A 26,388-nucleotide genomic window follows, 5' to 3' on the forward strand; every position below is an offset into this window, starting at 1 on the left:
GGAGAAGGGGCGACGGGGGGTAAGGTTAACACACCCACAAACCCTCATTTCCAAATGTAACATGCTGAAGAAAACGTTGTTTTATTAAAACGTTGTTGTCTCAGCTTAACATATCAATTATAGTAACTTATAAGTAACTTGCATTCAAGTTGCATTCAGTTCATTCTGAAGTTGAGTTTGTCTCCGTGTCTTTGGAACATATCTATTCTTAAGAACATGTCATGGTTAAAAGAAACAGAGGACTGGGTTGTACATTTGAGCAGTTTGTAGGTTAATATTCTTTTAGTTCCTGCTGCGCTGTCCTACAGAGGTCAGGATATTCTGTATACAGGTATTTAAACGTATTTTTGAGTTTCTGCCTTTTTAAAATGATGTTCATTATTGAATCCCCTGCAAATAAACAATCGTGTAGTGACGGGCCATGATTGGGGCGCAAGCTAAAATCTTGACTAGGCACATTGGTCAGGGCACACACACACACACACACACACACACACACACAATCAGAAAATAACGTGCACAGTAAATATTTGGCTTGGACACAGTGCACACAGATTTAACAGAACAGAGAGAATAAAAGATGTTTTGGTCCATTAGAGCTAGCTTTTTCCAGTTTGCTTCTCATGCAGAGCCGCCCAGCAGCAGCAGCAGCAGGCTTGTGTAACTGTGCTGATCACCTCCCCATATTCCTGCTGTTGCCACAACTCAGTGGAGGGAGTTGAAACATGGAAACAATTCAAGAGGCCCAGAGTGTATGAGCGGACCGTACAGTCCAGTGAATCCCCCACAGAGCAATCCATCACCAGAGCCCTGAGAAATACCTCACTTTTTTCTTTCTTGGAAATGAAGAGGAGTGCTTCTACATATGACATCACAAGAAACTTGAAACCAACAGTTTCAGCAGCCCTCCCTGCTCACTGCATGCTCACACATTTGCTCCCCTCTCCCTGAGGCGTTTTGTGCTTCTCTGCGGGGTTCTAAAACACTCTAGTCCTGCTCAAACTACACCTCTGAACGCAGGATTTCACAGATACTGCGTCCGCTACAGAGACTGAGCCGGGCCTGCTTCTGGAGGAGTGGTAAGTCTCTCCGTTCTTCTGTGTGAGTTGGAGCTGCTCTGCCACGTGGTTTGGTTATTTCAGGAGCTCTGCAGAAGAGCCTGGCAGAAGAGTAGAGCTCTGTTAAAGCCAGTGCTCAGTGTGTTTGACTCTGAAGGTTAATCTTCTCATTAAAGTAGCTCTATGCAGCTGTGCTCCAGATGTGGAACTCTTCCACCTAGCTCTAAGAAACGTTGCTCAAAGTTTCAAACTCTAGAAATATCCATAATGACCAATGGCTCTCATTTCTATCATTTCAATTATTGTTCTAATGTTATTTTCCAAATAGTTCATGTTTTTTAACAGTGTTTGTACTGTTGAGGTTGACTGTAAAATGACCAGGGTTTGTGTGGAAGTGAGGTCGGCCGGTTTCTATTGTTTATTATTATCATTTTATTGTTGGACATTTTCAGTTTGAGAATTTACATCAAGAATGGAAATCACAGACTCTTAATGAACAAAATAAACTATTTGTGAGGAAGAAACAAGTGAAGAGAACAGATTGAGGCATAGCACTATAATGCTCTGATGACATGGGTTTTTGTCAACATATGTTAATGTAACGCATTTTCTTTTACCAAAACAAAAAACTATAACGAGCACAAACCACAGTTTTGTTGATAACATGATCAGCTGATGGATGATGTCATGTAGACTATGACACTGGTTTTATGGAAGGAAGAAGAATATAAGTACTTCACATAAACAAACTTAAGAAAACCCAGGATAAAAACCCAGGAGGCAGGGGACGGTATGTGAGCTGCAAATATACACTATCCATGATTGGAAAAAGGGGCGGGGCTTGAATCAGGCACACATTGTACACTTTCCGTTCCCTCTTACCTCACTCTGGGGCTGTCTGTGAAAACACTGATACATGCTGACATATGTAACTCTATTAGCTCAAATCTTTGGATCTTGTCAAAACAGCATTGCGTCCAATCAATAAGTTTGTCCTAATTTCAGAAATGTGTTGGAAAAAAAGAGAAGAAGAATGGGAGGAATATGGTTGCTAATTAACACTAAAGGTTACATTTCTAGTTGTGTACAGAGTAAACAAACAGTATACAACATGAACTGTGTTGGTAAGTGTTGGGTTTTTCACTTTAGACACAGCCGTTATTTTTTTTCATGCTGGTTTTATTGCTGGCTAGATTTGGTCAAATCCTCACTAATGTAGTTTAAGTTGGACATTTAAAATACTTTTCACAGTTTTGGTATCTTAGTTAATAATTAAACAAATGAAGTTGTGCATGAACATTTAAATCCCGATGACCTATTAAAGCACCTGGTGCAGCGTCTGACCTAAGATAAAACTTTGTGTTTACATTTGTAAATTCGGCTTTGGCAATAGCAGTGGCAAGAAACTCTTGAATCTGATTGGTGGACAGGCTGGGTGTGTGTACCTGGATCACAGTTGGATGGCCTCAGGGGAGCAGCCAGCCACAGGGATCTCTTTAACTTAAATATGGCCAACTTTCACTATCTATATGCTTTTATTATTTACACATGACTTTCAAAGTGGGATGTAGCGTTGTGCAGGTAATAAGTTTAACGTAATATGAAATGCAGCTTCAAACAAATGTAATTTGCTAATGCATCACTCATCCATGGTCAGACGATTCAATCAGGGATATGAGTTGAGGGCTAAACAGTGTCTCTTTAACCTCCTGAAACACAATCCTTCTTCTTAATATCATTAAAGTAACTCCAGTACCGTGTGATAAATAACCAGAGTACAGAGGTGGAGAAGTACTCAGATCTGATACTTGAGTAAAAGTAGAAGTACTCATATCTTGTACTTGAGTAAAGTAGAAGTACTCGGATCTAGTACTTGAGTAAAAGTAGAAGTACTCAGATCTTGTACTTGAGTAAAAGTAGAAGTACTCAGACCTTGTACTTGAGTAAAAGTAGAAGTACTCAGATCTTGTACTTGAGTAAAAGTAGAAGTACTCAGATCTTGTACTTGAGTAAAGTAGAAGTACCAGAGTGTAGGAATACTCTGTCACAGTAAAAGTCCTGCATTCTAAATGTTCCTCCAGTGAAAGTAGAAAGTACTCTCATCTAAATGTACTTAAAGTAGAGACAGTTAAAGTAGTCATTGTTTGATTGGTCCATTTCAGAATAATATCTCTGATATGTTTTATAATTATTGATCATTAAAGTGTTCTCAGAGCTGGTAAAGGTGCAGCTAGTTTGAATGGCTTTGTATACTGCAGGGTAGCTGCTGGATTTACTGCAGGTGAACTAAAGTCTGATTTAAGGGCTGATTATATTTCACATCATGAATCCAGATCTGTAAAGTAACTAAAGGATTAAATACATGTAGGTGAGTAAAAGTACACCATATACTTCTGAACTGTAGTGGAGTACAAGTACAAATTAGTAACACATTGAAATACCCAATTAAAGTCCCTTTGTACAGTACATAGTAAATGTACTTTACACCACTGCCAGAGAAACTGGCAATTACATGCTAATTTATGATGTCATTTATCAACAAAGAATTCTATAAGTAATGCTTTTAAGCACACAATTCTTCCTGAACTCATTTCTGGCGCAAATACACTGGTATGTGAAGGTGTATGTGGATATATAGAGCTCCTAAAGAGCATCACAGCATGAGAATGTACAGCGTCTCTGTGTATGGACAGTATTTACAAATAGAGTCCATGGTGATGCCTGCTGTACAAAATGTCAATGTCTGAGGAACCAGCTCAGTGATGTTTGAGCAGGGGGGGTCATTCTCAGCTGTTATCACTGTCTGTCGTTCCTGAGGCCTACAGGGAACAGATATCCACAACTGGGACGTCCAGACCTGGCTTCTTTCCAGCCCCTTATCTTTAGAGCCACGTTGCCTTCACTGGGGTCAAAAAACACACTCATCTACCATGGAGGCCCCGGCTGAGAGTGAACCACAGGCTGCTATTCAGATCCTCAGACAATGCACAGTTAAGATTGGTAGATAGATGGCACAGCCCCACCTATGATCAACAGAATTGAATTAAAATATTAATTCCTAAAATCTATTTAAAGATCATGTTTGGTGGTCTCTACATTGCTGCGTCAGACGGTGGTCCTCTGATTAGTGTCCACAGTGTGCCTAATGAGCCGGGCTGAGCCATGTGGGTGAGCTCCGGGCTGACCCTCCCTCACTGAAAAAAGAACCTGTACTGTGAAAACCACAGTGCACATGCTCAGGGTAGTTTTTTTATTCAATGTGTGCGGCAAAACAAAAAATTACAAGCGGGGCAAAGCGCTCGCAGCCCCACTACAACGTCCTCTCATAAGTCCGAGCTGATTGGCTGTAAGTGTGTGTGCTGCGAAAAGTGCAGTTATGAAGAGGAGACGAGAGGGCATAGACTACAGCGGTAAATAATACAAACAGAACATGAAATAAGTTGACCATCTACTGGAGCTTTGGTTAGCGAAAGTATAGTTTATGTTGATTGTCTGTTTAGTCTTTAGGCTATAGTTCTGCTGGATCAATTGATATTGTAACCACGGTGACGTGTTGGTGTTTTCCTTATACATGTGTGGTGGGGTGGTGTGGTTAAATTTAAATGATAATGAACTGCGATGGAGGACCGACAACGCCACCGGGGACTTGCACCCCGGGATATAAACATAAAAAGAGTAGGACACAGGTTCAGGACTGAGGGGCAGAGACACGTTTCAGAATAAAGTCACTTTTATTAATTGTAAATCAAAAGGAAACTTAGGAAAATGGTGCTGAAGACAAAATAATGGGTTATAAAACAACAAGAATTACTCAGTTTTAAAATGATCTTTATTATATAATTGGATTAAAATCTGTATCTAAAATGTAACATTAAAAAGTCTATAAAAACAAGAAACTAAATCTAAAGTGAGCCGAGGCCAGTTAATGGGGTGTCAGGCTACTTCTCGTGACACTAGGGTGCAACCAAGTACTCACCAGGTGCAGCCACAGCAAACCACACACATAAACAGGTCCTCACTCGTGCTTCCCGGTGATCTTCACCACAACAAATAGTGAGGGTGACTAGCCCCCCCAGTGACCGGCACTCAGCTTTACTAACGGAAAAGAAATAACTGAAAACACGGTTAACCAAACAAAGGGGAATCCCAGTTGGCTAAACAAAAACTAACTCAAACTAAAAATATATAAAGAGAGAGAAAGGCAAAACAAGCTAACCCAATCAATATAAACAAAACAAGCAAAAATGCTAAATAATCTAAACAAACAATATGAACTAAATCAAAACAGTATAAACCAAACAGTTAACTGGACCAACCAAAAACAGCAACTGGCATACACAAAAACAGCAGCAGGTGAACCTAAAAGCAATGGTAAAAGCAATCTGGCAAAAAATGGACTACTATGAGGCACAAACAATTGAGGTTCTTTGCTCTTCTCACCACAGGAAGAAAGAGTCACACAAGAGGCACAAACTGCAAGGAAACAGCAAGTGACCTTAATAAAAACTAAAAGTAACTGAGACATATTTTGAGTGAGACAGCCCACCTGCACCATGAAGGCAGAGCCAAAGGAAAGAACAATTGCAGCAGATGCAATTTATACTCTGCCCTAATTAGGGGAGTGGTTGTGCGGAGGAGTCAGGCGCTGAGCTGCCTTCACAAGCAGCCCACTACATATGCAGTCTAGTGTTTTCATGCTGAAGCATCACGGTTGTTGTTGTTGTTGTTACGTTTTGCTTTATGAAAACGCTCTTTACTCCATGTATTAAAGTACAAGAAGCCGATATAAATATGTAAGTTGTTCGTGCCCCACCAGTGTTGTACATATACAAATGCCACTGGATGGATAGATGGATAAATGGATAGATGGATAGAGAGATATATTTAAGAAGAACAATAAAAGTCAAGCACAAATTTCATGTGTGGGCCATAATCCATTATTGTTTTAGAATTAGCTAAGGGCCGATTCAAAATGGACCACAGGCTGCGTTTGGCCCCCGGCCGTAGTTTGGACACCCCTGGCTTAAGAGACTTGTTTCTCTCAAGAGTGAATATAGACTCATATTCATCAGGTGGACACATCACCCTAATGTGGCAAATTAGTGTTTTCAGTGTGAGACTAATGTTCAAAGTTTAGCAGCATTTTGCAGGAGTTCATCTACATTTATATTTGGAAAGTGATTTAAAGAGTAAAACCTTTTTTGTTTACTACTGAACCTACACATGTTGAGACCATAAAAGGAAATGAATGTGTTGTTTTTTTTACCCTTTTTTTTCTTTAGTTGTTAAGTCAGATGTTAAGACATACATATATAACCCGTTTGTAATTCAGTGTTTTTTTTAACAATGTAGTTTGGATTACTTTTCTCTAGTACCTCTGGTTATCCAGCTGGATTTCTGAGTTTACTGCTGTCCCAAGAAGCCAAATCAAACAATGAGGAGGATATTTCATTCACTAATGGGTTTCCTCAATAAGCTGGAATTGGTTGATTATTTTGTTTAAAAATGGCACAAACCAGAAAGTATTGTTTGCAGTATATCCTTTGACTAATCAACCAATCAATTCCTCTCCAATAGCATTACCTTTTAGCACAGTGGTGACCAAACTACGGCACGGGGGCCAAATACGGCACCTGGCCCACTTTAAATTGGCCTGCAGCAAATGCTAAAAGTATAATGGAATAAGGCCCATACCACAAACTTGTACTTGTCTTATAACGTACTTCTTAATTATATATCTGTAAAAGTATATTACACATTATTCATGTGTTAATAATGCCAATTTTCAAATATATTCCATCAATAAAGTTGAAGACATGTCAAACAAGTCTTAGCTGATTAAAAAATTATTTGCATAACCAGCTTAAAATATACCCTTCCTATTTCCTCTTATCATAAGCAATTTGAGGCTTCTGATTTAAGGGATGAGCTGCCAACAAATAAAAAGAACCCCTATTGAGCTGTGATATATTAAAGCATATTCAAGTATCAAGTATCATTTACCTACATTTGATTGATGTTGCTAACTTATAATTTAACTTGAGGCAAAACGTATACCTCACCTCTAGTGAGGGGCCCAGCCCTTCATATGTTTTTCTGTATGTGGCCCTCCGTGAAGAAAGTTTGGACACCCCTGTTTAACCAGCACAAACATCCCAGAATAAATCCAGACTCGAGTGTACAATTGTGTCACGGTGTTGAATCTGAGTGAGTGAGTTTTACTTTTCAGTGCTTCAGTCAGACCAAAAATAGACACATGGAGGGGTGGGTGTACTTTGACACTGATGACGGGGTTAAATGTAACCGCTTAGCTCTGTTTGTGGAGGTTACTTTTTCTTCCTTTGTCTGCCTTCATTTATTGTAAGCTGTTAAATTAACCAGGAAATAACCCACTGAGACAGAGAGCGGAGCTCTGCCTTCTGATATGGACAATGAAGCTGCTCAAATTAAAATTCTAACCTTGTTCAGCTGCTATAATCGCACAGCCTCGCTCATACTGTAGTATAAGTATCTCTAAACTTTGACACTGTGCCAAACACCCAGCAATTCATTTTTGCCGTAAGGAAGAACTATAGACACAATACTGACATATTCCCATGTGATATACAGTAGGTGCGACAAAGCAATATATGTCAAACCAAACAGACGCTTTGCATAAGCTCTCACTGATGAACCAAAATATATCCTTTATTTAACCAGATAGGTCTCAGATTAAAATCTCTGTTTCAACAGAGACCTGGCCAAGAAAAGCAACAAGAACAGTGTTACGGCAAACAATACAGGCAGACAAATACAACACAAAACACAGAAGAAATGGTAAAAACCTGTCAGTATGAACATAACTGTGTTGTAAAGCTGTCAGAGCTGAGATTTTTGTGCTGTCGTCACTAACATTTTGAAAAATCAATGGAGGAGGATAGGATCCAGGGCCGGTTCCCAGAGCGCCACCTCATATTTGAGACCGGAGGGAAAAAAACTATGTTTATGTGTGCGTATTAACCATAGTGTATTGTATACAAACAATATATTTGCTGTTGTATACATGTGTTTATGATAGATACAGTACGTGTTGTGTTGATGGGGTAGCTAGCTACAAGATTCTTAACCTCTTCGATCCATTCAGAAAACAAGCATTTTAAAAAGTGTAATCATCTTTCAATACAGAAATGTGAGCTCATTAATTCAGTTTTTACTAATTGGCACCATTATTTGGTTATTGGTATGCTATTAACTCGTTTATTGCGATTACGTCATGGTAAAAAAAATTGTATTGTTAGTTTTATTGCCAGTGTTGTCTTATTAAGTCATCCGTTGTGTGGAAGGTAGAGACAGTACGAACAGCTTGGTGAAACTCACTGAGCTTGGATTTTGGACATTTTAAAAATTGACACTTTAGGTGATAATAATAATAATTCATTTTATGTAAGGGCGCCTTTCTAAACACTCAAGGTCACCGTACAAAATCAAACAAAACAAAAAATAAGAACGAAAAACAATCAGTCCATCAATCCAACATTCATGAGCAAGCAGTTAAAAATACGTAATAAAACAGTGTACAAGGTGAGACTGAATTAAAGGGAGTAGGCTTGTCTGAATAGATATTCATATGGAAGTGGAGTGTTGGAAGACATGAGGCAGAGAGTTCCAGAGGTGCGGGCCTGAGCGACTGAATGCTCTTGACCCCATGGTAACCAGGCGAGCAGGTGGGAGGATGAGCTGGATGGAGGAAGAGGACCTGAGAGAACAGGTGGGTGTCTTGATATGGAGGAGCTCGATGAGATACTGAGGGCCAACATTGCTGATGGCCTTGAATGTGAGAAGAAGGATCTTGTAGATGATGCGGTATTTGATGGGGAGACAGTGGAGTTGCTGCAGGACAGGTGTTATGTGACTGATGGAGGGGGTTGTTTTAAGAATACAGGCAGCAGAGTTTTGAACCAGTTGTAGTTTATGGATGGACTTGTCAGGTAAACCAAAGAGGAGAGAGTTTTAGTAGTCCAAACGTGATGTGACCACGGTGTGAACTAGAATTTCGGCACTGTTGGGGAAAAGAGATGGGCTCAGGCGAGAGATGTTACGTAGATGGAAGTATGCTGACTGAGTGACGTTCTTGATGTGGGACTGGAATGATAGGGTGCTATCCAGGATGACACTCAGACTCTTAACCTGGGGAGAGGGGGAAACAGATGAATTGTCAATGAAGATGGAAAAGCCATTTATTGTAGAGATGGTGGATTTGGTGCCAATAAGGAGGAGTTCAGTTTTGTCACCAGGATCAGGATCTGATTTCCTCAGTGATGCTGTTGTAAAATAAATCTCTGAAGTGTATGCACAAGCAGGACAGTCTAACACTGTGAGCGTACAGTTTGACACAAATCCTTGTCCATTGAGCCGATCCTAACCCTGAGCATCTGCATCGTGTGTGTCCGTGCTCTCTGCTGCTCTTCCCGAGGTCTCAAATCTTCTTTCTGTTTATAGACTCTTGTTTTTTTTAAACTATTTTTACTGCATCCGAAAATCTGAGCCAGGCATAGGTTGTGTGATTTATTCTACAGCCTGTAAACGGATGTAGTTTTGTCATCTATAAATAAAGTAGACTTGAAATGTAATGTTAAGAATGCTTTTTAGCATCTCTCATTAATTGAAGCTTGTGGGTAAATGCTTGGACTAAAATCATTGTGTCCATATATGTCATTTTCTTTATATTTTAAACTGTAATGTCTTACAATTATTTAATTTATTATCTTAATAGTTATTAGTAGATCAAACAGTATTTAATTGGATTTCCCTGTACAATTTAACCTCAGATTCTGTTATATTTAATTCTATTTACATGTACATAGAATCCTGCATCCTGCTTATTATTATTATGTATACTTAACTTCATCTGCACTACTTTTAGACTGGTCTAGCAACATAAAATCTATTTTATTCTAATTAATCCTACTCTGTTTCATTTTGCAGTATTGAATTATTTTGTGTTATGTCCAATATATAAAATATTGTTATATTCTTATCGTTGGAGGAGTGTACACTTAGTAATGGCTTTATTGTATGACATGGTTTTAATCAGATTGGGTTTTGTTTCTTCTCTTTCAGATTTCCCCTTTCAATACCTCTTTGCCTAAAAAGAATCATCTATATGACAGAATAGGTCAGCCCGCGTCCCTGTCAAAGTATGGAGCTGCAGAATCTGTCCAATGGGAACTACCACCATGATGCTGCAGGGCCTTTGGAGGGGGGGTACGTTTCTGTCATTGCCCTAAATTCTTGGTGAATCAGGTGTAGTCACCTGAAGCTGAGCAGTGATGGGTTTGGTTTTGTGTTCGATGATACAGAATCCCACCAGAGGAGGAAAGGTTCCTGCCTCACAAGAGTGATGGACCCTCCCCTCAGTTCACCGACGTGAGTATGTCACTGTGTCACTGTACTTTCTAGCAGTGGTGTAAAATAACTACATTTACTCAAGTTGCTTACTTTTTTTATTTACTGTAAAATGTTGAGGGACTGCTACTTTTTGTGCCTTTGATTTTAACTCATGAAGTCCCTAAGTGACAATCACTGAACATACGAGTGGGTCATGGGCCAGGTCATTTGATTTTGTGTTGCCATAACAACATGTCCAAGATGTCTGTGTGCCAAGCTAACACATGTGACTGAGCTAGCTAACTTTCAGCTTGTTTTTGTTGCTAAAGGTAAGAGTCAAGCGATTGAAGAATCAAAATGCTTACATAACTCCTTTATTACATTTAACATGTCGTGAAAACATTTGTTGATCAAATTGGTATGAAATAAATAAAATGTCTCAGAAAATCTGGAGTGACGGATATGTCACAATAAGAAATATGATTATGATCTGCTCAGCTAATTTAACTGACTCAAATATGTAATAATAGTAAGTTAATATATTCTATAATGTTAAATTCAAAGAATATTAAAACAAATCAAAATAAAAAAAATCATCTTAATTAGTTAAATTACATAAAAAATGTGACATATATACAGTGGGGCAAAAAAGTATTTAGTCAGCCACCAATTGTGCAAGTTCTCCCATTTAAAAAGATGAGAGAGGCCTGTAATTTTTGTCATAGGTATACCTCAACTATGAGAGACAAAATGAGAAAAAAAATCCAGGAAATCACATTGTAGGATTTTTAAAGAATGTATTTCAAATGATTGTGGAAAATAAGTATTTGGTCAATAACAAAAGTTCATCTCAATTCTTTGTTAAAAACCCTTTGTTGGCAATGACAGAGGTCAAACGTTTTCTGTAAGTCTTCACAAGGTTTTCACACACTGTTGCTGGTATTTTGGCCCATTCCTCCATGCAGATCTCCTCTACAGCAGTGATGTTTTGGGGCTGTCGCTGGGCAACACGGACTTTCAACTCCCTCCAAAGATTTTCTATGGGGTTGAGATCTGGAGACTGGCTAGGCCACTCCAGGACCTTGAAATGCTTCTTACGAAGCCACTCCTTCGTTGCCCTGGCGGTGTGCTTGGGATCATTGTCATGCTGAAAGACCCAGCCACGCTTCATCTTCAGTGCCCTTGCTGATGGAAGGAGGTTTTCACTCAAAATCTCACGATACATGGCCCCATTCATTCTTTCCTTTACACGGATCAGTCGTCCTGGTCCCTTTGCAGAAAAACAGCCCCAAAGCATGATGTTTCCACCCCCATGCTTCACAGTAGGTATGGTGTTCTTTGGATGCAACTCTGCATTCTTTCTCCTCCAAACACGACGAGTTGAGTTTTTACCAAAAAGTTCTATTTTGGTTTCATCTGACCATATGACATTCTCCCAATCCTCTTCTGGATCATCCAAATGCCCTCTAGCAAACTTCAGACGGGCCTGGACATGTACTGGCTTAAGCAGGGGGACACGTCTGGAACTGCAGGATTTAAGTCCCTGGCGGCGTAGTGTGTTACTGATGGTAGCCTCTGTTACTTTGGTCCCAGCTCTCTGAAGGTCATTCACTAGGTCCCCCCATGTGGTTCTGGCATTTTTGCTCACCGTTCTTGTGATCATTTTGACCCCACGGGGTGAGATCTTGCGTGGAGCCCCAGATCGAGGGAGGTTAGCAGTGGTCTTGTATGTCTTCCATTTTCTAATAATTGCTCCCACAGTTGATTTCTTCACACCAAGCTGCTTACCTATTGCAGATTCAGTTTTCCCAGCCTGGTGCAGGTCTACAATGTTGTCTCTGGTCTCCTTTGACAGCTCTTTGGTCTTGGCCATAGTGGAGTTTGGAGAATGACAGTTTGAGGTTGTGGATAGGTGTCTTTTATACTGATAACGAGTTCAAAAAGGTGCCATTAATACAGGTAACGAGTGGAGGTCAGAGGAGCCTCTTAAAGAAGAAGTTACAGGTCTGTGAGAGCCAGAAATCTTGCTTGTTTGTAGGTGACCAAATACTTATTTTACCGAGGAATTTACCAATTAATTCATTAAAAATCCTACAATGTGATTTCCTGGATTTTATTTTCTCATTTTGTCTCACATAGTTGAGGTATACCTATGATAAAAATGACAGGCCTCTCTCATCTTTTTAAATGGGAGAACTTGCACAATTGGTGGCTGACTAAATACTTTTTTGCCCCACTGTATGTAACTTTTCAGATCTCTTATTGGTATTTCGAAAGCAATATCAGAAATGGGTTCTCATGTAGTCTATTTAGTCTTTTCTAAATTCTGCATCTAAAGGTCCCCTTTTATGCAAAATGCACTTTTTGGTGTCTTTTATACATACATATGTGTCCCCGGTATGTAAGGAGACTCACAAAGTGTCAGAAAATACAACCCCTCTCTTTTCCTCCTTACCCACATCTCTAAAAACGGGGGTCGAAACGAGCTGATCCAGAGTTGCTTTGGTTATGACGTCATATCGGAAATGTGGGCTGGCTTTACATTGAACTCCTGGCAACGTCCCACCCACGTGACACCTCCCAACCTATCAGCTGCAATATGCAGTCGCCAAGCTGAATCCCCTCCGCAGCCCCTCTGTGTGTCTGTATGTTCAGCAGGATGTCTGCAGGAGCGACTTATGGTGTGTTCACACAGGACGCGATTCGATTTTTGGGCGCATTGCAATTACATGTAAAGTGAATGTAAAGACATGGAGAGAAGCAGGCCCGTCGCGTTCAGGTAGGCATGGTAGGCAATTGCCTAGGGCCCCCGAGTAGGAGGAGGCCCCCCAAAGACGACAGGTTAAGATTTTTTTTTTTTTTTTTTTTTTTTTTTTCAAAATTCAAAGAAAAGTCTGATACAAATGCAACATGAATCAAACAACATGCATACCAATAAGACAGGTCATGTATTCAACAGCAATGACGATTTTAAATAGCTTCATAATAATAAGCAGTCATCTGTATATGAAGGGCTCTGCTGCGACTGCGAGGGCAGCAACAGCGCCTCCCTAGAGCATGCGATGTCCGAAAAGCGCAACGACCAGGCCCGTCGCGTTCAGGTAGGCATGGTAGGCAATTGCCTAGGGCCCCCGAGTAGGAGGAGGCCCCCCAAAGACGACAGGTTAAGATTTTTTTTTTTTTTTTTTTTTTTTTTTTCAAAATTCAAAGAAAAGTCTGATACAAATGCAACATGAATCAAACAACATGCATACCAATAAGACAGGTCATGTATTCAACAGCAATGACGATTTTAAATAGCTTCATAATAATAAGCAGTCATCTGTATATGAAGGGCTCTGCTGCGACTGCGAGGGCAGCAACAGCGCCTCCCTAGAGCATGCGATGTCCGAAAAGCGCAACGACACATTGTAGTCGAAATACCCCAGCTCGAGGGGGCCCCCCTTTCCCATGCATTAGCGCGACAGCGTCAAGTGCAAGTGAAAAGTGAAAAATTAAAATGAAGCGAAATTATCTCTCCGGCAATCAAAAAAAGAAGAAGAAAAGGGAAGAGGAGCAGAATAGAAAACAAGACACCGGTAAGTAGAATATACACAATCAACATGAAAATTGTGCCAGGCAGGGTATACCATATTTTGCTAGAGTAGCGAGGTTGTAACGACGACTAGCTAGGAACCAGTGGTTTGGCATGCTAGCATGCTAACCAAACTTAAACTGCTACCTTTGACTTCACTATAAGTTCATAACGTTATCAGCTGGCCAAATTGATCAACGATTAATTCCTCTTAATATCCTAAATAAACTTCACATATGTTTTCAGTCGTTAGAGCCTTGAGACAACCAGTGAAATAGTTATTCCTGTAGTAGCTAGCTATTTAATAGGAGATTAACATGGGAGTTTACAATAATTTTGCTAGAATACCATTGGGTTGATTTACTTACTTTATTTACATTTTAACGGTTAACATCCCGGCGCAGATCAGCCACATGAAGAAAACAGCCACTTTAGTGTCAATTAATCCTTTTCTAAACCTATTCTGCTGTTTGTTGTTGTTGGTCTCCATGATAGCTGTAAATACCACTGGACCACCGTTAAAAACTGTACCGATAGCTTTGAGCTTTTTCTATGGGACACAGACAGTACACAGACACACACAGACACACCACGGGTGCGGGGATGGCGCTGTTGCCACTCACAGAATTGATTTCAGGAAAACAGCTCGTCTTAGTGACTGTATTTCTGTTTTCAAACCAGTGAAAACGGGATTATTGTAAGATTTTATTATTATTTTTTTTTTTACTTTTTTTTGGTGAAGCAGTGCTTCACCTGTAGTCGTATAGAAACCGCCACTAAACCGCCTAGTAGGAACTGTGTGTAATGCTTTTAATATCTATTTCACCACAATTATCAGACTGTAAAATGATAGGATTTCAAAAGCATTTGAAAAATAACCAAGCTAATCATACAGTACTTATTCTTTCTCCAAGGGGCATTGCTGAAATTTCTTCATCCCGCTCTACCAAGTGTTGTCTCTGGTGCTACTGAAGGTAACGTTCTTTTCTACCTATTATTAGTGCCTTCTATCAACACACTTGATGTTATCAAAATGACTTTACATTTTTCTAATTCAAGTCATAGTTGTGTGTATTCATTCCACTTGCCCACAGAGTCTTCTGGACATTTCAAATATGTGGGACATTCACTAATGTTAATGAATAACTGAGTTGTTGAGATCAATGCATGCAAAATGTGCAATATAAATAAAAAGAATATTATTTATGTATTTATTTATTTTTGCACCAGGGCCATCAACATCGTCTTCGTCACATGTTTATGAGGAGGAGCAAGTGGAAGACAACATTGCAGCGTCCACACCACTTCCCAGCAGTGGTTCAACAGAAGGTGCATTAAGCCGCACAATTTCAACTTATCACCTATCATAGTGACCCAAAGTTATAGCAGCATGTGCTGTGAAAGTGTATTAAAATGACCATTTGCTATAAAGCGTTACACAAGTAGATCACCATACCTTAAGCATTTAGTTGTCGTACTTCACACATGAAACTGTGCCATGAATTAATTTGTAATTACATATTTTTCAGCAGTGCCATCAACTCCATCACGACTTGAGGAGGAGCAAGTGGAAGCATCCACACCACTTCCCAGCAGTGGTTCAACAGAAGGTGCATTAAGCCGCACAATTTCAACTTATCACCTAACACCCATGTGCTATGAAAGTGTATTAAAATGACCCTTTCTTTTTAAAGCATTATACAAGTAGATCACCATTCCCTAGTTGCTGTACTTACCACATGGCAATTGTGCTATAAATTAATTTGCAACTATATGTTTTCAACAGTGCCATCAACTCCATCTCCACTTCATGAGGAGGACAAAGAGGAAGATGACATTGACATGGCAGAGACCACCCCACCATCCAGAACTGGGGTACCTGTAGGTATTGCAAGCACCACATTAAGTGATGACCCAGGATGTTGGCCCAGTGTCCTAACAAGCAGTATGCGCTGTGAAATAGTCAAAAAAGGACCTGTGCAAATCATGGACATTGAATTCCCGCAAAACTTAGACAATCCTCCTCGAAGATTCACCAAGGACAGTTACAAAAGAACCATGAAAAATGGTGAGAATATACATCGATCGTGGCTGGTGTATTCCATCCACACAGATGGAGTGTTCTGTTTCCCTTGTACTGTTTTCGGGAAGCGTGAGCGTGACAATGCCTTAACGACCTGTGGCTACGGTGGATGGAAGAACCTTTCCTATCGCCTAAAAAAACACGAGTGCACAAAGGTGCACTGTGACAATGTGAAAAAGTGGCACGACCTTCAGAGGAGACTGCAAACCAGTACACTGATTGATCAAAGACAGATGGAGTTGATGCAACTTGAAGTTGAACACTGGAAAGGCGTGATTCGGAGAGTGATTGCCATAGTTTCCCATCTGGCAGAACGCAACCAGGCTTTGAGAGGAACTACCAGTACCGTGTATGATCGCCACAATGGGAATTTTCTGGCTCAAGTGGAACTCCTAGCACAGTTTGATCCGGTAATGAATGAACACATCAGACGAATACAATGCAAAGAGACAAAGGTGCATTACCTGAGTGGAGTCATTCAGAACGAAATCATTCAGCTGGTCGGAGACAAAATCCTACAGGAGATTGCAAGAAGAGTGCACAAAGCAAAATACTTCTCCGTGATCATGGATTGCACTCCTGACATCAGCCACAAGGAACAACTTTCTGTTGTTCTCAGGATTGTCAACTGTGAAACACCTGTTTCTATTGCTGAGCATTTTTTGGGATTTGTACATGTTGAAGACACAACTGGTAAAGGGCTCAGTGAAATCCTGCTTGACCAGTTGGAGAAGCACAACCTCAGCATTTCAGATTGCCGTGGGCAGTCATACGACAATGGCAGCAATATGATGGGCCACAAACAGGGTGTGCAGGCAAGAATTTTAGAGCTGAACAACAAGGCGCTATGCATCCCATGCAGCAGTCACACACTAAATCTGGTTGTGTCAGATGCTGCCAAGTCTTCAGTGTTGTCCATGTCTTTTTTTGGTATGCTGCAACGACTGTACAACCTTTTCAGTTCCTCTGTGCACCGCTGGGCAATTTTGAAGCAGCATGTGAAGCAGCTCACCCTTAAGCCACTTTCAGGGACGAGATGGGAGGCCCGAATTGACAGTGTGAAGGTAGTGCGGTACCATCTACCTGAAATACTAGACGGACTGTCAGCACTGGAGACATATGCTACAGAGAAGGGGGACTCAGAGACCATGTCCTCAGCAAAAAGCTTACATGGTGAGCTTAAAACATGGTCCTTTCTTCTGTGCACAATAACCTGGTACAACGTTTTGTATCAGGTTAACCATATGAGCAAGCTCCTCCAGAGCCCGGATGTTTCAATGCAAACACTGAAAAAAGAAACCGAGGGAGTGACAGAGTACCTAGAAGATTTCAGGGAAAATGGACTCGCATCAAGCCAAACGGATGCAATGGAGATTGCAGAAGATCTGGAAATTGAGAGGAAATTGCCTGAGAAAAGGCAACGTAAAAAGAAAAGGCAGTTCCTTTACGAGAGTACAGATGAAACCCAATCGACCCCAGAAGAGGCCTTCAGAAGGGACTTCTTCCTGCCTTTGGTTGACACTGCCATCACCAGCCTAAAAGACAGATTTTCCAGACTGGAGGGGGTGTATGCCCTGTACGACTTCCTGTTCAGCATTGATATCATGAGGGCCACAATCAAGACTGGGAAATTGCATGAGAGATGCAGGAAAGTGGAACAAACCCTCCATGATATTGATGCAGACGACTTGGCATTGGAGATCAACTCTGCTGTCCACACCTTTCCAGATGAAGTATCCAGGTGCCCATTTAAAATGCTGGACTACATATACAGTGAGAAGCTGTTGGACCTGTACAGCAATTTAAGCATTGCACTGCGCCTACTTCTGACCCTTCCTGTCTCGGTTGCCTCCGGAGAGAGGAGCTTTTCATCTCTGAAGCGCATAAAGAATTACATGAGGTCAACTATGAGCCAAGAGAGGCTCTCTGGACTGGCACTCATGTCAATTGAGAGTGACGTCCGCAGGTCTTTGGACTTGGAGGGGATTGTGTCTGCATTTGCTGAGGCCAAGGGCAGCAGTTTCAGTAGGAAATAAAAAAAATAATAAAGGCTACTTTTCAGTGTATGTTTGACCTCTTTTGTGATTAAAACGCACAGAATTGCGGAATTTTTTTTTTTAAAGGCCCCCAACAACTTCTTTGCCTAGGGCCCCCAAAATCCTAGAAACGGGCCTGGAGAGAAGTGAATTTGTTTTGGTGGCACGCATGAAGCACATGACACAGCGCGAATGAGGCGATTGAAGAGTTCCATTTATTCAACTCGAGCATCAAATTCGCGTGACGTATGCTCGCGTTAACCAATCTGCGGTTCGGATCTCAGGCTGCCGTCACCGACGTTGAATCAGAAAACCAAACATCAGCCTTTAGCCATTAGCACACAGAGCTCCGCATATCTGTTCAGAATATTGAGAAAAGTTATACGTGTACAAAGCACGGACTGTCTATGGCATGGTGAATACAGTCGCTGCTTTATTTATGTCAGCATGACGTTGTTGTGAGTGTGTATGGAGCAGCTACAACGTGAGCCTAGCCTGATCTATCCGATATCCATTCAGAAAACACACATTTCAAAGAGTTTTTCGTCTGCCGTCTTGTGATGAGACTTGTGAAAGCATTAATTCATGGTTTTTACAAACCGGTAACAGTGTGTTGTTTGTTTGGCATTACTATTAAACGTCTAGTAAAATTAAATCACAGTAAAATTTTGGAATATTCGCATCACGTCCATTGTGAACGCACCATTAGAGTTGTTGTATGTATAATACATAGCTACTGTGTATGATGTCACTGTTCTAACACTGAGAAGTGTTTCAGAAATAATGCTGGATGTGGTTTTGAACATAATATGTTTAATCACGGCAGCGTTTAGCTGAGTTTCTCCCGGTAGAAAACTCTTCAGAGGAGAGATCATGATGCTCTAAAGGGGCGTGGCCAGCAGCAGCTCCAAAGGGGCGTGGCCAGCAGCAGCTGGTTCATTTAAAGCTACAGTCACAGAATCAGCACTTCAGGAACAGGGCTGAAATGGGGGGGATGAGGCATGCTACAATGGGGGATCTGTTTGGTATTTTGAGCAAAACACTTCACAGACATGTTTTGCATAGTTATGGCCCTACAATATATTGTTCAAATATAGCATTAAAAAGAGACCTTAAGTAGAAATGGGTCCGGGTTCTTTTGGGTTAAAATTTTATAAAAATGACCAATCAGCTTCAAACTGAAACTGTCACCCCAAGGCTTAGGGACATTCCAACGTGCAGGATTTATCCCTGTGGCCATATTCTTTCTTCACATCTAAAACAGTGTAATGCTGGAGAATAGTGTTTGACCAACAGAAACCCTACCACATTCAGTCTGAGGGGGATTTCTGTCCCCTAGACATGATATATTACCCTTGAGGTATGTAATCTTTGTAAATATGTTATATTCATGTATTAACATTAGTTTGCTAACAAGCAATACATAGCACCTGCTATAAACAGTGAGGCCTGTAGCTTCTGAGTCGGTCGGTCAGTGTTTGTACTTCCTGTATGAACACAATAACATTTTCCTACTGATAAAAAATAAGTTTCCCTTTTGGAAGCTTTGACCGCTCTAACGTTTAGCTACGGCACACCTCACCCGATATCATTATCATTCACACATGCGCAGGATTTCTAGTAACAGAGAGAGGGATCTTCTTCATTGAACAAGTGGAACATCAATAAAACATGTGCCTCCTCAGAGGAAGTCTTTGTAGTTTTTGTGTTGGTTAGGATAATAATCCACTCTTGTCTTTTACAGTTTGAGGGTAAAACCTCCTTTGGGATGTCTGTCTTCAACCTGAGCAACGCCATCATGGGCAGCGGCGTTCTGGGTCTCTCGTACGCCATGTCCAACACCGGCATCGTGCTTTTCCTGTGAGTACCACACACACACACCTTCTGTGACAGAGAGTTAAATCAAGACAAGGCCATTTAAATATCCATGACGTCAAACAAAACAGAAGCTACTGTATCTTATGATAAATATAGAACCGGTCAGAGCCACTAGAAGTACTCAGATGTTGTACTTAAGTAAAAGTATTAAAGTATTCTCATCAAAATGTACTTAAAGTAGTGACGGTACCTTATTTTCACTGTGTATGTTGAGTTGTTGGAGGAGCATGGGATATAAGATTTTGATTGCACAGCATATACGTTGTATATGCTGTGCATATGACCAATAAAACCTTGAAACCAGATACAGTAGTCATTGTTTGATTGGTCCATTTCAGAATAATATCTCTGATATGTTTTATAATTATTGATCATTAAAGTGTTCTCAGAGCTGGTAAAGGTGCAGCTAGTTTGAATGGCTTTGTATACTGCAGGGTAGCTGCTGGATTTAATCCAGCTCAGTTACTTTACATCTCTGGATCAGGTCCAGAGCATACCTTAATGCTTATAGCAGCATTAATATGGGCTGGTTCAAGGCAAGCCTGAACAAGCCCTGTCTACTAGCTTCAGAGGAAAGTGTTAACCCTGCTTTCACATGTGTATTCGGTGTCTGCCTCCCAAAGTGAGAGCTGCGTCCACAGAAAAGGAGTTTGAGAGCTCCCATTTTACTTTCAGAGACTGTGGGAACTACAAGTCACCCTCCGCTCTGGGAACACAGTGTTCCAGTAGGGTGAAACGGGGGCCAGTCCCTATTGATCTCATCGATCAGGCCTCCGCACCAGGGGGGATTTAAATATTCTGTATTTACAGATAGTGTAAAGACGTTAATTTTGGAGAAATGGTAAATGGTCTTTTATTGATATACATTAGCACTGCTCGAAGCACTTCTCCACTAACATTTATTCACTGACACACATTCATGATGAGAGGACCGCCATACAAAGTGCCAGACTGTTCATCACATCATCTAATGCACATTTATATACCAATGAGCCTGTTAGCAGAATGAGCAGTATCTAGGCCGAGGGCACAGCTACACCCAGACTGGTGGAGCCGGAAATCACACTGATAGGAGTCCCTTAATGTGCCTGATTTCTGCAATGTTACGTATACTTATATATATATAGATTGATACAAACCTACAAATAGGTGGTACTGGATATTATTCAAATGTGATTGTGATTCCAAATAGATGGAAAGATAAATACTCTTATTTTTGCCAGGCAACAGTGTTAATGGTAATATTTTGGTACAGCAACCAAGATCTGTTCCAGTGCAACGAAAGAACAAAGATACACCAAGACAAATAAAACACAGTATAGTTTATAGTATATGATATGTACAAATTGTGAGTTTTATGATAGAATTGTATAGTATGGGTCCCCAGCACATAGAAACTGCCCGATGCTAACTCATATTGTTGGGCAACTTGCACAATTAGCGAACATTGCGTTAGTTATCATTAATTAGCATTATAGCCTGTGCAGAAAATAATTTAAATGGCTTGGCGGATTTGGACAATGTCGGTGTTTTTGGTGGTTATTAAGGATGATGAATGCATTTCTTATATTCTCAGGATCGAAAATGGGAGTTTTAACTAGAGAGTGGTAATATGTGTACTACCAGTGCAAATATGGCCACTCACTATCAGATACTTTTGATGATAGCTTATAAAAGTGGACGAGTCTTCTTACAGTACGTCTGTGCAGAGTAACTGATGATAATAGGTGATGTGAGGTCGACAGCTCTTCCCACTGTGTTTCCGGTGTTGAGGCGTTGCAACAGTACTGAAGGTGTGATGTAGCGTTGTTCACCGGGACAGATTGAATTCTGTGTTTAAGGATCCAGAAGATAGAGCTGGGTTCATGTTCACATGGGGAAGTATTCAAATGAAACATGGATGCAGCCTAAGAGACTTGGGATGAACCATTAGAGTTAGTTGAAAATTGGAATGGGAGAGGAGTTAACTATTAAGGGAGGAGTGTGGATCCATAGTCATGTTGGCTGACCGTCTGCGAAGGAACACAACACTTTGCTTTAAGCCTTAACAATTCCTCTTGGAGATCTAACTGGGCTGCGTGCAGGGTTTGTGTTATCAAGAATAACGTTTTTTAGGGGCACTTCAACTTATTAGACAGAGGACAGTGTGGGAGTCAGCAGTGAGAGGGGTTTGCAATGCAGCAAAGGTCTGAAGGACAGAATCTAACCCAGGACGTTGAGGTTGTAGGGCACATGCTGTAACCTCCTGGTGCTCCAATTTCAGGTCTTATGGCACTTTGTTTTTGTTTGCTAGCTTTCTGATCTTCATGTACTCTCACAAGTAATCACTCTTAGGGGACTATGTTTATTTTTACATTTCTGCATTGCTCTAGAAGACATTTAGCAAATCTAAACCAAGGTTAACAACCGGTCTTAGATTTAGTTGGTGCATCACAACTTTTCAGATTACATTTTTTGCCTGGATTCGCCGTTTGAGGCTCAGTGCTATAGAAATACAGTAGACGAAGGAAGGACAGGGACAGGGACTTTCCTTTGTTGTGTAGAATGGAGGGTGAGACTGAGGTTGTCTAGTAGAACCAAATCCACTTGTTGGCTTGTTGGCAGACACATTTGAGTGAAGCTTGGTCAGCACTCGAACCGTTCTCTGTGTGGTTGCCTACACTACGGAGAGTCGCTTCCTGCTGAAGAATGGCTCAGGAAAGTTCATTGCGGGTTTACATGAGAGAGTTGTAAATATCAGCACGCACTGACTGAGGTGCAAGGCAGTAGGATGATTGTTCTGGATTTGACTGGAACACGTGGCGGTCACAGCTAGGTAAATAACTGATTTCACAGGGCCGTAGCACGCTGCGGCCGACTGCAGGCTCTATTTATACCGCAGGCTGAAAGGCGAGGCAGTAACATCAGAGTACAAGCTCTTCTCTGTACGTTCCCAGGCCAGAGGCACACTGAACTTATTTAAAGGAGCACTTAAAATAGGATTCTTTTATAGCTGGATGGGGTTACATTAGATACATGCTATTGAAATGCTGGACAGATATTTTTCAGTCATGAGAGCAGGATTAACTCGAAGCGAGCAGAAACAGTAACATCTTAAGATAACAGTATGAAGGCTTCACATGTGATATTAAAAAAAAACATCTCACAAAGGAATGATTTGCATTTTGTACCGTTTTTACCAATTTATTGTGAAAGTTATTATTGCATAACAAATAATGATTGCTAACAGTTATTAATGATGTATGAACAATCCTCTCCTGTGGCACCGCCTTTTAGAAATGGTTTCATACCTTTGTCAGTAAGTAAAGTATGTGTTTTGCTAGTAAAATAACCCATTTATTAATATAAAACATTATTTCATAATCATAAATATTTTTTTGACCCTCTGGGTGGAACTTGCATAGCTTTTTATTTATGGATATCATTTTAATACTGATATTGAGCCGAAATATTGAGCTTTTGACTATTGGTAAGTATACAATATAACAATTTGAATATGTGATCTTGGGAATGGATGGACATTTTTATCGCTCTCTGGCATTTTATAGACCAAATGATTTATTGATTAATTAGGAATATAATCAGCCAAGTTAGATCTAAATGATATAACTTTTTTATTTGTTCCATTTTCACATGTTTCTTTTCATATGTAAATATTATGGGAAATGTAGCCAGTAACTACAGCTGTTAGCTAAATGTAGTGGAGTAAGAAGTACGATGTTTTGCTCTCAAATGTATTACATAAGATCCGTGGACTTCAAATAAACCTCTTTAATTTATCTAAAATATATATTTTTAAATGGTTTCATACAATAAACGAAATAAAAGAATGTGCTGTGATCCAGATAAGTAAAGAGAAGGCTGCTTGTGTGCCGTGTTTAATGACACGGATAATGTGAGATCGTAACATGGACAATAAAATCGAGGTAAGATGGTGAGCGTGCGTAGAGCTGTGTGAGCAATACTAACATTAACCTCAAAAGATAACAGCAGCACAACTCTGTGAAACACAACCAAATCAACATGTAACCTGAAGGCATTTGGAGGATCCTCTAAAACTGAGTCCCACACTGAGCTCATGTGAGCACTAACTGTTGTTTGGAGTTGGATTTCAACAATTGTACACTTATCCTTTGAGTGGCCACTGCTAAGTGTACTGAGGAGAAGTGAAGGAGGGCATGGTACACTTTGTCTGAAGCACACCACATACAGCCCTGGAAAAAATTAAGAGAGAACTCCACATTTTTCTTAAATCTCTACATGTATGGCAGCCATTCCAGTGTCTGTTGAATTCCAACACAGAGAGAAATTGTCAGTAGTTTATAGAATACAATAATAAAATTAAAAAACAAATTTACCTCAAAGACATATCTATAAAAATAAAACCAGAGAAACTGATAATGCTCTGTGGTCTCTTAATTGTTGCCGGAGCTGTATGTCCTCGAAACTTTGGCGATGAAAGCTGTTTTTCAGTCACGTTGGGAGAGCCCATGGATCCTTTGTTCAGTCTCTGAATATGAATCTAAATAGAGAGTCTTTAGATCTGAGTGCAGCAAGAAAAACATTGATGTAGTGTGCACTGGTTTCCAAGTTGTCTATATTTCAAAAATATCCCTTTGTACTTAGCTGCAGAACAACCAGCTGCCTGGAACTGTGAGGTCTTAGAAGTTATTTCTAAATGTTGCCCCAAGCCTGTAGAATACACACAATACTATAACTGAACCATACGTAAGATGAGACATTAATGACCTTCCTGTTTGTGTTCTTCAGGATCCTGCTCACATGCATCGCCTGCCTGTCCTGTTACTCTGTTCATCTGCTGCTGCGCAGTGCAGGAGTAGTGGGTGAGGCTTCATTAAATGTACACACACGCACACGCACACGCACACACTCATAGAATAGTATTTAACATTTCTGCATTTTCAGCATTGCTTTTCAATTCTCAGCACTTAAGGCCAGTTCCTGATTTGTTCCAAAGCAGTTCACTTCCTGTTGCTCTCTGCAGGTATTCGTGCCTATGAGCAGCTGGGCCTGAGAGCGTTTGGTCATCCAGGGAAGATTGCAGCAGCTATCATCATCACGCTCCACAACATTGGAGGTAAGACCCTAGAGTATGTGTCAGTATTGAAACCAAAGGTGCCAAAACATCAGTGTTTTAAATGATGGAATAAATAAAAGAAAACAAATCCATCTGGCCGTATAGAATAATAATCACTCACGGTCTGTGTTTCCTGTCCTGCAGCCATGTCGAGCTACCTGTTCATTGTCAAATCTGAGTTACCACTGGTCATCCAGGCCTTCCTCGGCCAGACCTCCAGCTCAGGGTGAGTGGGCCTACAATGCTGAAATAAACCAAAATGTATTATATTCAATAAAATGTTCCCCTGCCTGGCCAGAGACAGGGCTGAAATTAAAGATGACTAGAGTAAACATGTTTAATAAAAGTGATTTAACAGTAGGAAAGAGTGCATTTAATCAGAACTATTCTCAGCTGCAAATTCACTTACATCTGGTGCTCTATTGACAAGTTCAGTCAGCTGACGTATAATGAAACATAATGTAAAACATCAGCACAGGAAGTAAGGGGGGGAGGGTTAAATACTGTATATGTGGCAGTGAGAGGAGTATGGCAAGTGGTTGTGGCAGCAGACTTGAGCTGACTGCTTGAACTAGCTCTCATAGCTAGCCTCCCTCTGTGGTAAAATGCAAATTTCTGGCCAAATGTTCCCTTTCTTTAAGAGCTGATATACTTTTAAGTCTGCTTCTGAGCGGGCATCTGTAAGCAAAGTCTCCTGCACTCCAAAAAAAAATTAAGCCAAAAGCGAATACTTTAGGTATTTTAATGACATGTACATTTTCCATTACATTTTATTACGTATGTTTAATGTTAATACTCACCTTCAATGCTATGTTTTTTGGTTACGTTGACTTGTGTGAAATAATGAAGTAACTGTTAGAGCAGCAATCAACTAGGTAGCCAGCACTGTGAGTTTGCTGACTGTGGGGGATATCATTTGTTATGCCACTAGGGAATGGTACATGAATGGAAACTACCTCATCGTGATCGTCAGCATCTGCATCATCCTCCCTCTGGCCCTGATGAAACACCTGGGTATGCCCCATCCCGTTCATCCTCTCATTCTACCACTCTTCAGACAGCATAAAATCTCTTTCACTAACATAACAGAGCGCCTAAAGCGGGGTGTCCAGACTACGGCCCTGGGATCAACTTTGGCTCCTGGTCCATTTGTAATTGGCACTCAGCTAATTCTAAAAGTATAGGGGAAAAGGACCCAAACCCATGCTTGACTTATAAAGTTCTCCTTGAATATATATCTAACATATACTATACTATATATATTAACTCTGTTCAAATACATTCAGTCAATTAAA

The 26,388-nt window shown here is 40.5% G+C and overlaps 1 protein-coding gene across 1 annotated transcript in view; it reads left to right on the plus strand.

The window, feature by feature from the left end:
- The first annotated feature begins 549 nt into the window (after positions 1 to 549).
- The window catches only part of slc38a5b (solute carrier family 38 member 5b), a 33,694-nt gene continuing 7,855 nt past the window's right edge, over positions 550 to 26,388 (plus strand). Inside the window, exons 1-8 of the mRNA XM_063892032.1 lie at positions 550 to 1,079; positions 10,158 to 10,301; positions 10,397 to 10,463; positions 19,862 to 19,977; positions 24,766 to 24,839; positions 25,001 to 25,093; positions 25,238 to 25,319; positions 26,025 to 26,107. Coding sequence (XP_063748102.1) covers positions 10,237 to 10,301; positions 10,397 to 10,463; positions 19,862 to 19,977; positions 24,766 to 24,839; positions 25,001 to 25,093; positions 25,238 to 25,319; positions 26,025 to 26,107 — 580 coding nt within the window. The 5' untranslated portion in view covers positions 550 to 1,079; positions 10,158 to 10,236. The remainder of the gene's footprint in view (positions 1,080 to 10,157; positions 10,302 to 10,396; positions 10,464 to 19,861; positions 19,978 to 24,765; positions 24,840 to 25,000; positions 25,094 to 25,237; positions 25,320 to 26,024; positions 26,108 to 26,388) is intronic.

This window comes from Eleginops maclovinus, chromosome 1 (assembly GCF_036324505.1).
Source record: "Eleginops maclovinus isolate JMC-PN-2008 ecotype Puerto Natales chromosome 1, JC_Emac_rtc_rv5, whole genome shotgun sequence".
Taxonomy (NCBI): Eukaryota; Metazoa; Chordata; class Actinopteri; order Perciformes; family Eleginopidae; genus Eleginops; species Eleginops maclovinus.